We start from the raw sequence: 12,774 nt of genomic DNA, 5'->3' as shown, positions 1-12,774 counted from the left end.
CAGCACCTGTATATATGTATATATGTTTGTACATATTTATTACTCTATCTATTTATTTATTTATTTTACTTGTACATATCTATTCTATTCATTTTATTTTGTTAGTATATTTGGTTTTGTTCTCTGTCTCCCCCTTTTAGACTGTGAGCCCACTGTTGGGTAGGGACTCTCTCTGTTGCCAACGTGTACTTCCCAAGGGCTTAGTACAGTGCTCTGCACACAGTAAGCACTCAATAAATACGATTGATTGATTGATTGATTGAAATACCCCTTGTCATTTCCCAACCCTCTCACTTCCCAGCCTACCCTCTGCGTACCTTTCTCTTCCTCTCACTCGTTTGCCTTTCGTGTTGGAAATCCGGTGGGCTTTCTCTATGCCAGCCTAACTCCCCTGACTTTTCGCAGTCTTCTTCGGAAAGCAGTGGCATTTACTTCTCCACCTCTCCATCTCTACCGCCCATCTCTATCTCTCCCAGTTTGTCCCTGAGGGCGATCTTCCACCTTACATTGTCCAAGAGGCTCAGACTAGAGCCTTTCTTCTTAGAAGATGGGCCATCCTTTAGGCCTAAAACTAATGTTGCCTCTCCGATCGTTCGGTGTTTGCCTTTGCCCTTCTTTTTCTAGACTGTGAGCCCGTTGTTGGGTAGGGATGGTCTCTGTTGCCGAATTGTACTTGTCAAGCGCTTAGTACAGTGCTCTGCACGCAGTAAGTGCTCAATAATAATAATAATAACGATAATGATGGTATTTGTTAAGCGCTTACTGTGTGCCAAGCATTGTTCTAAGGGCTCGACGGAAGGAATGAATGAATCTCTCCACTTTACCGCAGATTAGGCTGACCTCCTCCTCCCCACCCCCCACCCCCCGCCCCAATTCGAGCCTGGCCTTCCCTCCCCGCCTTCCCACTCCGGATCCATCTGCTTCAGTGTCTGTCTCCCCGTCTCTCACCCACTCCTCTACCTCCCCCCCACCCCCAAATCTGCTCCAGCTCCGCCCCTCCATCGCCCTGAATCTTCTCCGGCCGTTGCCAGGGCAACCAACGGATACCAAGCAAATAGGCATCCTGCGAAAGAAAAGGGGAGTGGGGAGGGGAGCCTCTACAGCAGCAGTGTAACAAAGGAGCAATAAAAAGCAGCCCCCAAATGGAGAACCGAAGACAGCTCTAGCAAAAAATCCCAACTCCAGCTCCGTTCTTATTTCTTTGTGCAGCTCTTATGCGGCTAGGAACCAAAGCAGCTTGGAAAAAAAAAGCGGGGGGCGGGGGGGGGGGGAAGGAGAGGAAGGGTGTTTCCAGCTTTCCGGGGAAGAAAACCGACAGCTTTAAACGGTAATTTCACAAACCCTTGGCTGGGGTCGGATTGGGCACATTTCACTTGGGAATTCTGTGCTTCTCCAGGTCCTTTTTCTAGGGGGCTGGAAAGAAACGCTTCTAAGAAATTGCGTTTGCATCAACTCTGGGGGCTCTGACTTGGGGATCGAGTAATGCATCCGAATGAATTACTTTGCCCCTTCCCCCTCCAAAAAAACCCCTAACGCCCCCCCCCCCCCCCCAAGCTGAAGCTTCGTGAACTCTGTTCCGCTTGGGAATTTGCAGGGAAATATTTAAGCCAAGCCTTGGTTGATCCAGCCTCCTCTTGTTCTCGGAATGTGGGTGACCCGGGTTCCCCACAATAATAAGCAGAAACTAAAACCGATGGAAACTCGGTTTGATCTCGAAAGCGCTCCTCTTGCGTTTGGCCCGGGAGAGGTGACCTCCTGGGTTCCCTCGACTGCAACACGAAATCGGCATGGCGAAATGCAAGCAAGAAAAGCGGCCGGGGGCGGGGGGGAACGGACGGTGGGAGGTCCGGGCCGGTGGGACCCTCGATCATTTAAAAGGGAAAAAACAAAAACGTTTTAAAACACCGTGTTTAAAATTTACGCCAAAAGCCAAGCAGGGGAGGAGAGGCACCACGACGAACGATGGTGTTTGTCTGGAAACCAATATCCATGTGGCTTTTCCCTCCATGCGCTTTGAGGCTGGAGCAAGTTACAGCCACATTTGATCCTGTCTTTAAACGGGAGACCTTCAACTCTGTTACCGACGATTTCAAACCTTCTCTCTATCTCTGCCTCCATCTCTCTGTGTATCTCTCCGTTTCTCCATCATCTCTCTCTTTATCACCTCTGTCTCTCCCTCCCTCTCTCCCCCGTCTCTCCCTCACTCTTTATCTCTCCCCGTCTCTCTCCCTCCTCTGTCTCTCCCTCCCTTACTCTCTCCTCCATCTCTCCCTCCCTTACTCTCTCCTCCATCTCTCTTTAGCATCTGTCTCTCCTCCCTCTTTATCTCTCTCCCCGTCTCTCCTCTATCTCTTCCTCCCTTTCTACCTCTCCCTGTCTCTCCTTCTCTCTCCTCCCTCTTTATCTTTCGCCCTCCCTCTCCCTCCCTCCCTCTTTATCTTTCGCCCCTCCCTTCCTCTCCTCCCTCCCTCTTTATCTCTCGCCCTCCCTCTCTCTCTCCTCCCTTTCCATCCCTCTTTTTATCTCTCGCCCTACCTCTGTCTCTCCTCTCTCTCCATCCCTTTCTCTCTCCCTCCCTCTCCTCCGTCTCCTTCCACTCTCCCTCCCTTTTTATCTCTCGCCCTCCCTCTCTCCCTCTCTTTTCTCTCTCCCTTCCTCTCTCTGTCTCTCCTTCGCTCTCCTCTCTGTCTATCTCTCTCCGTCACTCTTTATCTCTCTCCTTCCCTCTTTATCTTTCTGTCTCTCCCTCCCTCCCTCTTTATCTTTCTCTTTCCCTCTCTTTATCTCTCCCTCCCTTTATCTTTCTGTTTCTCCCTCTGTCTTTATCTCTCTGTCTCTCTCCCTCCCACTTCCTTCCTCCTCTCTCTGTCTCTCTCTGCCTTCTCCCCGTGTCCCTCTGCCTCCCCCCTACCCCATTTCTTGTCTCTTATCTCGCTCTCTTTCCCATCTCTCCTCCCTCTTCCTATCTGGGCTGTCGAAGACAAGTCGCTGGCGAGCCGTGGTTTCATCCATGTTGAAATGTGCCATCTCGTTTTATCCGAAGATAAATTAATTACAGAGTTTCGCCCACTGACAGAATTCGATCTTTTTACCATTGGCCCGCGCTTCAGAAAACTGTAAAGGAAAAAAAAAGAAGGAGGAGGAACTGGAATGGGGAATAATCAGACGATGAAATCTGATGAGACCCGAAGGCTAATCGCAAAAATATTTCCTTTCCTGCCAATATTGATTGAGGTGGGGGAGGGGGCGGCTGCTGCTTTTTACGTGCTCCACATCTGGCCGCCAGGCCCCATTCCGACCCGTGGTCTCGTTTCGGGAAAACTCGATCTTTGGAGTTTAAATGCCTTCCAAATTGGGCCGATGGAACAACTGCATCCACTTTAAGTAAAATAAATAAAGAAATAAGCTGTAGGCGCTATCTGTTGATCGCCTATGGACAATGCAGAGACCCAGGAGTCAGACCATTGTCTTTGGACGCGCTTACACACACACACAAACACAAGCATATGCTCAGTGGGATGGGGGAGGGAGGAAGAGGAGGAGGAGGAAGACCCGGGGGGGGGGGGGGGTGTCGAGGAGAGACAGACAGCTACAGCCAGACCCGACTCATTGCGAGTCAAGTTAACCCCTCCCCCCGGGGGTGTTAATTAATTCTCCAACAAAGCGCGGAGGGCAATAAAGGGATGCGTTATTATTTGCAAAAAAAGGAGGAGGGGCGTGCGTTTTGCTTTTTTGTTTTTTCCCCTCCTCCTCCTCCTCCTCCTTCTTCTTCTTTTAAATGGCTTGATGGATTTGGAGGACGTTAGCCGTGGCTCTCGGCTTGGTTTGCAAATGGGTTTTGCCCAACGCGGCTCCATTGTTGGGTGCCGAAAGTAGGCCCAACCCCCTGCTCAGTGTGCCGGCGCCGGGATTGGCCGTGGGGGTGGGGGCTGGGGGCTGGGGGTGGGGGCCGGGCCGGGGGTGGGGGGTGGGGCCGGGGCCGGGGGGTGGGGGCCGCCTCCTGCCGCCTGCCGTCACCGCTCGGGAAAAGCCCATTCATCCCTGCACTTGGGCGTTGGACTCCGCATCTTATTAGCAACCGGGGAGATTTCTCCATTTTCCCCTTGTCTACAGCGCGCCTACAAATCTGGGATTTTTTTTATATATTCCTCCGTCGCTTCTTTTTTTTCGACTCCACTTGGGCTCTCTTTTTTTGGGTGTGAGTGTGTGTGTGTGTTCGACTTTTTCCTCCCCTCCCGAGCCGCTGCTCCGGCTAAAAATACCTATCTATATATTTTTTTGAATCGGGAGCGCCCAGGACCGGTGGTTGGGCATCGCCTCTTCCAACGCCCCTCGCTCTCCCCCCCCTCCCCCTCTGGTGTGAGTGTGTGTGTGAGTGTGTGTTGTGGCTGCTGGGTTTTTTTTTTTTTGCCGCTGGTCGCCCGGTATCTCAGACCGACCCGAGCTTCTTTGTTCCTCCGCTTCTGGATCTGTTGAGTTTTCTTTGTTGAATTAAGCCAGCATGGGCGCCCAGTTCTCCAAGACCGCTGCCAAAGGCGAAGCCACCGCCGACAAACCCGGGGAGCCCGCCGTGGCCTCGTCGCCTTCCAAGGCGAACGGACAGGTAAAAGAGAAAGAAAAAGAAATTCCCACCGCGGTTTTCCCGGCCATCCCCCTCCCCCCTTTTCTCCATCCCTTTATCCCATTCTTCCTCCCGGATGCGGCCCGGTTTCTTCGGGTGGAGAAGGGAAAGCGTGACCCAAACTTGAATGAACAGGGATGGTTGGCATTGTTCGTGGCTTGGAGCTCTTTTTTTTGGGGGGGGGGGGTTCGAGAGCTCCTCTGCTGGGTGATCTTGGACAATTGGGGAGAGGGGTGGATAGTTTCATTTAAAATGGCGTGGCAAAACGTGATTTGCTTGTTTTTTTTTTTGTCCCCCTCTCAGCCTTAGAGTCTGGATTTGGCCTTTCTTGCGGGGATTGTGCCAGTGGCTTTGCAGGCGTGTCGCTTCTCGTTGGGGCTGGTTTGGTCTAGTGAAGTGGCGCCTGTGTGTGGGTGCATGGGTGTGCATGCATGCGTGGGTCTGCGTATTTGTGCATGCATGTGTGTGTCGGTTTTGGAGGTAGCAGCGTGCCCCGGCGCTGTAGTGAGTGGAGACCGAGAAGGGGGGATGGGAAAGACGCCTTTGGGTCCGGAAAGCTGCCCGGCGGGCAGTGTGTGGGTGTGGGTGGCATTGGGATGGTGCCCGGTGGTGGCGGACGGGCTCGGCCGTCGGGTCGTTTAGTGAGCGCTCACGGTGTGCAGGCCACTGTACTGAGCGCTTGGGAAGTGCAGATCGGCGGCGGGAGACGAGGAGGCGGCCGCAGGGCCCCTCCAGGCAGGGGGCGTGCGTTTGGGGGCGGAGGGTGGGATGGACGGAGGGAGGGAGGAGGGAAGGGCGCCGCCGGAGCTTTGTTGGACGCCGGAGGAGGAGCGGTCTGGCCGCCCGGACGCCGGGGTCCTCGGCCGCCGCCACCCGCTGGAGCCGCAGCGCCCTCTGCCGGGCCATGGCGCTCCTGCCGCCGATTCATTCATTCATTCAATCGTATTTATTGAGCGCTTACTGTGTGCAGAGCACTGGACTAAGCGCTTGGGAAGTACAAGTTGGCAACATATAGAGACGGTCCCTACCCAACAGCGGGCTCGCAGTCCAGAAGGGGGAGACGGACAGCAAAACAAAACATATTAACAAAATAAAATAAATAGAATAAATATGTACAAATAAAATAGAGTAACATATAGGCACATATATATATATATATGTGCTGTGGGGAGGGGAAGGAGGTAAGGCGGGGGGGATGGGGAGGAGGGGGCTCAGTCTGGGAAGGCCTCCTGGAGGAGGTGAGCTTATCTCTCCCCCTTTTAGACTGTGAGCCCACTGTTGGGTAGGGACTGTCTCTATATGTTGCCAATTTGTACTTCCCAAGCGCTTAGTACAGTGCTTTGCACATAGTAAGCGCTCAATAAATACGATTGATGATGATGAGTAGGGCTTTGAAGGGTCCCGGGGGGCCGGGCAGAGGAGCGGCTCTGAGGGGCCGTCCAGTCTATCCCCCTCCCCGAGCGGCAGGAAGGGCGGGGCGGGGGCAGGCTCCGTCCTGGCCGCCGGGATGGTTGGCTCCCGCCGGGGGAAGGGGCCTCACGAGGAGGCCTGGTCCCCCATTCATTCCTTCATTCAATTCGGTCGTATTTATTGAGCGCTTACCGTGTGCGGAGCACTGTACTAACCGCTTGCGAAGTACAAGGTGGCAACATATAAAGACGGTCCCTACCCCAAGACAGGCACACAGTCTAGAAGGGGGATAATGATGGTATTAAGCGCTTACCATGTGCAAAGCACTGTTCTAAGCGCTGGGGGGTCAGGTTGTCCCAGGAGGGGCTCACAGTCTTCATCCCCATTTTACAGATGAGGGAACTGAGGCTCAGAGGAGTTAAGTGACTTGCCCAAGGTCACACAGCAGACAGTAGAGAAACAGCGTGGCTCAGTGGAAAGAGCCCGGGCTTTGGAGCCAGAGGTCATGGGTTCAAATCCCGACTCCGCCAACTGTCAGCTGTGTGACTTTGGGCAAGTCACTTAACTTCTCTGTGCCTCAGTTACCTCATCTGCAAAATGGGGATAAAAACTGTGAGCCCCCCCACCCCGGGACAACCTGATCACCTTGTAACCTCCATAGCGCGTAGAACAGTGCTTTGCAAATAGTAAGCGCTTAACAAATACCATCATTATTATGTGGCAGAGTCGGGATTCGAACCCATGACCTCAGACTCCCAAGCCCGGGCTCTTTCTACTGAGCCACGCTGTTCCATCGGGGGCCGACCCTGCCCCCGGCGAGACGGCCCGGACACCCTTTCACTTCTAGTTATTGCGTCCTTAACGGGTGCGGAACACTGCACTAAACGCCTGGGAGAGGACAGTGTAACATCGCACCCATTCCCTGCCCGCCACGATCGCATGTCTTGAGTGCCTACTAGGTGTAGAGCACTGTACTAAGCGCTTGGGAGGGGACAGTAGAAAGGCAGACACGTTCCCCGCCCACAATAAGTTCACAGCAATTGTATTGAGCGCTTACTGGGTGCAGAGCACTTAAGCACCTGGAAGACTATAACATCAGACACATTCCCTGCCCACAACGAGCTTCCAGGAATCGTATTTACTGAGTGCTTACTGGATGCGGAGCACTGTACTAGGCGCCTGGGAGACTACAGTATAACATCAGACACATTCCCTGCCCACAACGAGCTCCCATCAACTGTATTTACTGAGCGCTTACCGACTGCAGAGCACTGTACTGAACGCCTGGGGCAATACACTCTAACGGACACATTCCCTGCCCACGACGAGCTTACCGCGTGCAGAGCAGTGTATTAAACAGGACAAAGTTTAGTGCTTAGGACAAAACACTGACACATTCCCGGCCCACAATGAGCTCCCAGAAATCGTGTTTATTGAGCGTTTGCTGGGTGCAGAGCACTGCACGAAGCGCTTGAGAGAGTCCAATATCACAACCAACGGACGCCTTCCCTGCCCACAACGAGCTCCACAGTCTAGAGGGGGAATCGGAGGATGCGGGTGCCCAATCCCGTGACCTCGGACAAGTCATTTCATTCCAAGTACTTAGTAAATTCAGTCGTGTTTACTGAGCGTTTACCGTGTGCAGAGCACTGTACTAAGCGCTTGGGAGGGCCCACTATAGCACCAGGCCTGTGGCTTAGTGGCAAGAGCACAGGCTTGGGAGTCAGAGGTCGTGGGTTCTAATCCCGATTCTACCACGTCAGCTGTGTGACCTTGGGCAAGTCACTTAATTTCTCTGCGTCAGTGACCTCATCTGTCAAATGGGGATGAAGACTGTGAGTCCCACGTGGGACAACGTGATTACCTTGTATTTCCCTCAGCGCTTAGAACAGTGTTTGACACATAGTAAGCGCTTAACAAATACTAACATTATTATTATTATTCCCCACCCCCGAGTTTACAGACTTGACTTCCAGGCCTCAGCTCCCTCCCTGACACCCCGAGGTCCCCGTGCCCATCCATTCCCCCACCCCCCCACCCAGCGCATAATAGAGTGGTGGCACGTAGTAAGCACCTAATAACATTTAAAGAGAGGGAGGGCTTGGGTTGGGGAGGCGGTGTAAGCGGGGAGGAGGCCCGGGACGCCGGCGAGAGACTCCCCCCCCACCCCCCGCCTTAACAATAATAATAATAATAATGGCATTTATTAAGCGCTTACTGTGTGCAAAGCACTGTTCTAAGCACTGGGGAGGTTACAAGGTGATCAGGTTGTCCCACGTGGGGCTCACAGTCTTAATCCCCATTTTACAGATGAGGGAACTGAGGCCCAGAGAAGCTAAATGACTTGCCCAAAGTCACACAGCTGACAGTTGGCAGAGTCGGGACTTGAACCCATGACCTCTGATTCCAAAGCCCGAGCCCTTTCCACTGAGCCACACTGCTTTCCCCTTTCCCGCTTGTCTTTTAGAGAAGCAACAGAAAGAGCCCGGGCTTGGGTTCTAATCCCGCCTCTGCCGGCTTTGCACATAGTAAGCGCTTAATAAATGCCATCATTATTATTACTATTATTCTCTGGGCCTCGGTTCCCTCATCTGGACAATGGGGATGGAGCCCATGATCCCCACGTGGGGACCCTAGACTGAGCCCCCTCCTTCCTTTCCTCCTCCCTCCCGCCCCCGCCTTACCTCCTTCCCTTATGTTTGTATATATTTATTACTCTATTTTACTTCTACACATTTATTCTATTTATTTTATTTTGTTAATATGTTTTGTTTTGTTGTCTGCCTTCCCCTTCTAGACTGTGAGCCCACAGTTGGTTAGGGACCTTCTCTATATGTTGAGAAGCAGCATGGCTCAGTGGAAAGAGCATGGGTTTTGGAGTCAGAGGTCATGGGTTCTAATCCCAGATCTGCCATTTGTCAGCTGTGTGACTTTGGGCAAATCACTTAACTTCTCCGTGCCTCCCTTCATCTGTAAAATGGGGATGGAGACTGTATGGGGATGGAGACTGTGAGCCCTACGTGGGACAACCTGATCACCTTGTAACCTCCCCAGCGCTTAGAACAGTGCTTTGCACATAGTAAGCGCTTAATAAATGCCACCATTATTATTATTATTCTCTGTGCCTCAGTTACCTCATCTGTAAAATGGGGGTGAAGACTATGAGCCCCACGTGGGACAACCTGATCACCTTGTAACCTCCCCAGCGCTTGGAACAGTGCTTTGCACATAGTAATCGCTTAATAAATGCCACCATTATTAGTATTATTCTCTGTGCCTCAGTTACCTCATCTATAAAATGGGGATGAAGACTGTGAGCCCCACGTGGGACAACCTGATCACCTTGTAACCTCCCCAGCGCTTAGAACAGTGCTTTGCACATAGTAAGCGCTTAATAAATGACATAAAAAAACTTGTAGTTTCCAAGCGCTTAGTTCTCTGCACACAGTAAGTGCTCAATAAATACGATTGAATGAATGAATATGTTGCCAACTTGTACTTTCCAAGCGCTTGGTACAGTGCTCTGCACAATCAATCAATCAATCATATTTATTGAGTGCTTACTGTGTGCAGAGCACTGTACTAAGCGCTTGGGAAGTACAAGTTGGCAACATATAGAGACGGTCCCTACCCAACAGTGGGCTCACAGTCTAGAAGGGGGAGACAGAGAACAAAACCAAACATATTAACAAAATAAAATAAACAGAATAGGTATGTACAAGTAAAATAAATAGAGTAATAAATATAAATAGAATAGATATGTACAAGTAAAATAGAGTAATAAATATAAATAGAATAGATATGTACAAGTAAAATAAATAGAGTAATAAATACGTACATACATATATACAGGTGCTGTGAGCCCACTATTGGGTAGGGACTGTCTCCATATGTTGTCAACTTGTACTTCCCAAGCGCTTAGTACGGTGCTCTGCACACAGTAAGCGCTCAATAAATACAATTGATGATGTGGGGAAAGGAAGGAGGTAAGGCAGGCGGGATGGAGATGCACACAGTGAGCGCTCAGTAAATACGATTGAATGAATGAATATGTTTCCAACTTGTACTTCCCAAGCGCTTAGTACAGTGCTCTGCACACAGTAAGCGTTCAATAAATACGATTGATTGATTGATTGCTATGCACACAGTAAGCGCTCATTAAATACGATTGATGATGTGGGGGAGGGAAGGAGGTAAGGCGGGCGGGATGGAGATGCACACAGTGAGCGCCCAGTAAATACGATGGAATGAATGAATATGTTTCCAACTTGTACTTCCCAAGCGCCTAGTACAGTGCTCTGCACACAGTAAGCGTTCAATAAATACGATTGATTGCTCTGCACACAGTAAGCGCTTATTAAATACGATTGAATGACTGAATGACCACCTGATCACCTTGTGTGTATGTGTGTGTGTCCCGCCGGCAGCGCTTCTCACACAGTAAGCGACCAACAAATGGCGTCACGATTGTTATTTATTTTTTTCCCCTCAGGAGAACGGCCACGTGAAGGTGAACGGGGACGCCTCCCCGGCGGCCGCCGAGCCCGCGCCGGGCAAGGAGGAGCCGCAGGCCAACGGCAGCGCCCCGGCCGCCGACCAGGAGGAGCCCAAGGCGGCCGAGCCCGACGAGCCCGGGGCCCCGGACAAGGAGCCCAAGGCGGAGGGGGCGGCCGCCATCGCGGAGGCCAAGGAGAAGGACAAGGAGAAGGAGCCCGCGGCGGCCTCCCCCGAGGCGGCCGAGCCCGAGCCCGCCTCCCCCGCCCCCGCCGCCGACGGCGAGGCCTCGCCCAAGGCCGAGGACGCGGCCACGCCGTCGTCGAGCGGCGAGACCCCGAAAAAAAAAAAGAAGCGCTTTTCCTTCAAGAAGTCCTTCAAGCTGAGCGGCTTCTCCTTCAAAAAGAACAAGAAGGAGGCGGGCGAAGGCGGCGAGGCCGAGGGGGCCGACGGCGCCAAGGACGAGGCGGCCCCTGAGGCGGCCGACGACGCCCCCGCCCCGGCCAACGCCGCCAACGAGGAGGCCCCCGCCCGCGACCCGGAGCCGGTTGGGGAGGCCCCGGAGGCCCAGCCCGACCAGCCCGGGGCCGCGGCCGAGAAGCCTGAGGAGGCCGAGCCCAACGACGAGCCGCAGCCCGACGAGCCCGCCCCCGAGGCGGCCGCCATTGCCGCCCAACCGGAAGTGCCGCGAGCCGAAGCCCCCGAGGCCACCACTTCTGCCAACGCCGAAGACGACGACGCCTCCTCAGCGCCAACCGCCGCCGTCCTCCCCTCACAGGAGGACCGGCCCCAGTCCAGTCCAGAAGCCCCTCAGGCTGAGGCGGCGGAATAAAAAGAAAGAAAAAAAAATATGGGGCGGGGGGGGGAGGGGGGGTAAAAAAAGCAAAATCAGAAACGAGAATCCCTAATTTTTCGAGATAATCCGAGGACTTTTCTCCCCTTCCCCCTTGTGTGTCTGTCTGTCGGAGTGGTGCCAGGTACTGGTTTTCGGAGAACTCGTCAGCGACCAGAGATGGATGATGTTCAAGATGTCTTTGGGTTTCCTTTGGGTTTTCCCCCCCATCCCACCCCCCACAGATCCCCATCTCCAATCATTCTGTCGACCACCATTCCAACGGGCCCCGGGGGAGAGAGGCGCCGCCCCCTCCCTCCGCCGCCCGCCTCTTATTATTATTATTATTGTTGTTATTTTTCCTTTTTTTTGCATCAGTATTAATGTTTTTTGCCTACTTTGCATCTTTATTCGAAATGTAAACTTTCTTTGTCAATCTACGGACGTGCCCATATATGAAGGAGATGGGTGGGTCGATTAGGGAGAGCGAACGGAGCGATCTAAGGGCCGCAGAGGGGGAATTGGAGTGGTGCGGAGAATTGCCAAGACACTGTGCCACACAAACACAGAAAACGGTGATGTTGAGGGGTGCACGCCTTTTTTTTAAAAAAAAAGAGAAAAGTTGTTACGGTGTATTTTGCCAGGCAGGTGTTCCGTGAGGTTTACAACACTACACATCTTGACCAAGAAGGAGAGAATTAAAAACGTAAAAATCAGTACCCAGATTTTAAAAAAAAAAGATCATAGTCTTAGGAGTTCATTTAAACCATAGGAACTTTTCACTTATCTCATGTTAGCTGTACCAGTCGGTGATTAAGTAGAAATACAAGTTGTATAGGCTTTATTGTTTATTGCTGGTTTATGACCTTAATAAAGTGTAATTATGTATTACCAGCGGGGTGTTTTTAACTGTGACTATTGTATAAAAACAAATCTTGATATTCAGAAGCACATGAAGTTTGCAACTCTTTCCACCCTGCCCATTTTTGTAAAATTGCAGTCATCTTGGACCTTTTAAACACAAATTTTAAACTCAACCAAGCTGTGATAAGTGGAATGGTTACTGTTTATACTGTGGTATGTTTTTTGATTACAGCAGACAATGCTTTCTTTTCCAGTCGTCTTTGAGAATAAAGGAAAAAAAAAATCTTCAGATGCAATGGTTTTTGTGTAGCATCTCGTCTATCATGTTTTGTAAATACTGGAGAAGCTTTGACCAATTTGACTTAGAGATGGAATGTAACTTTGCTTACAAAAATTGCTATTAAACTCCTGCTTAAGGTGTTCTAATTTTCTGTGAGCACACTAAAAGCGAAAAATAAATGTGAATAAAATGTATAAATTGGTTGTCTTTTTTTTCTTTTTGTAGATGGTTCTTGATGGCTAGGAGGTCTGCAAAATTTGTCCAGAAGAAAGC

General features: G+C 51.6%; 1 protein-coding gene across 1 annotated transcript; it reads left to right on the top strand.

Annotated features, from left to right (window-relative positions):
• Positions 1-4,024: 4,024 nt before the first annotated feature.
• MARCKS (myristoylated alanine rich protein kinase C substrate) lies at positions 4,025-12,709 on the top strand. The gene is made up of 2 exons (XM_038761030.1): positions 4,025-4,603; positions 10,524-12,709. Exons 1-2 carry the CDS (start codon positions 4,502-4,504, stop codon positions 11,355-11,357), a joined length of 936 nt encoding a protein of 311 aa, XP_038616958.1. The 5' UTR covers positions 4,025-4,501; the 3' UTR covers positions 11,358-12,709.
• Positions 12,710-12,774: the final 65 nt, after the last annotated feature.

The sequence above is a fragment of the Tachyglossus aculeatus genome, chromosome 19 (assembly GCF_015852505.1).
Source record: "Tachyglossus aculeatus isolate mTacAcu1 chromosome 19, mTacAcu1.pri, whole genome shotgun sequence".
Taxonomy (NCBI): domain Eukaryota; kingdom Metazoa; phylum Chordata; class Mammalia; order Monotremata; family Tachyglossidae; genus Tachyglossus; species Tachyglossus aculeatus.
Note: the sequence above shows the minus strand (reverse complement) of the source record. Positions and strands in the feature narration are given on the sequence as shown.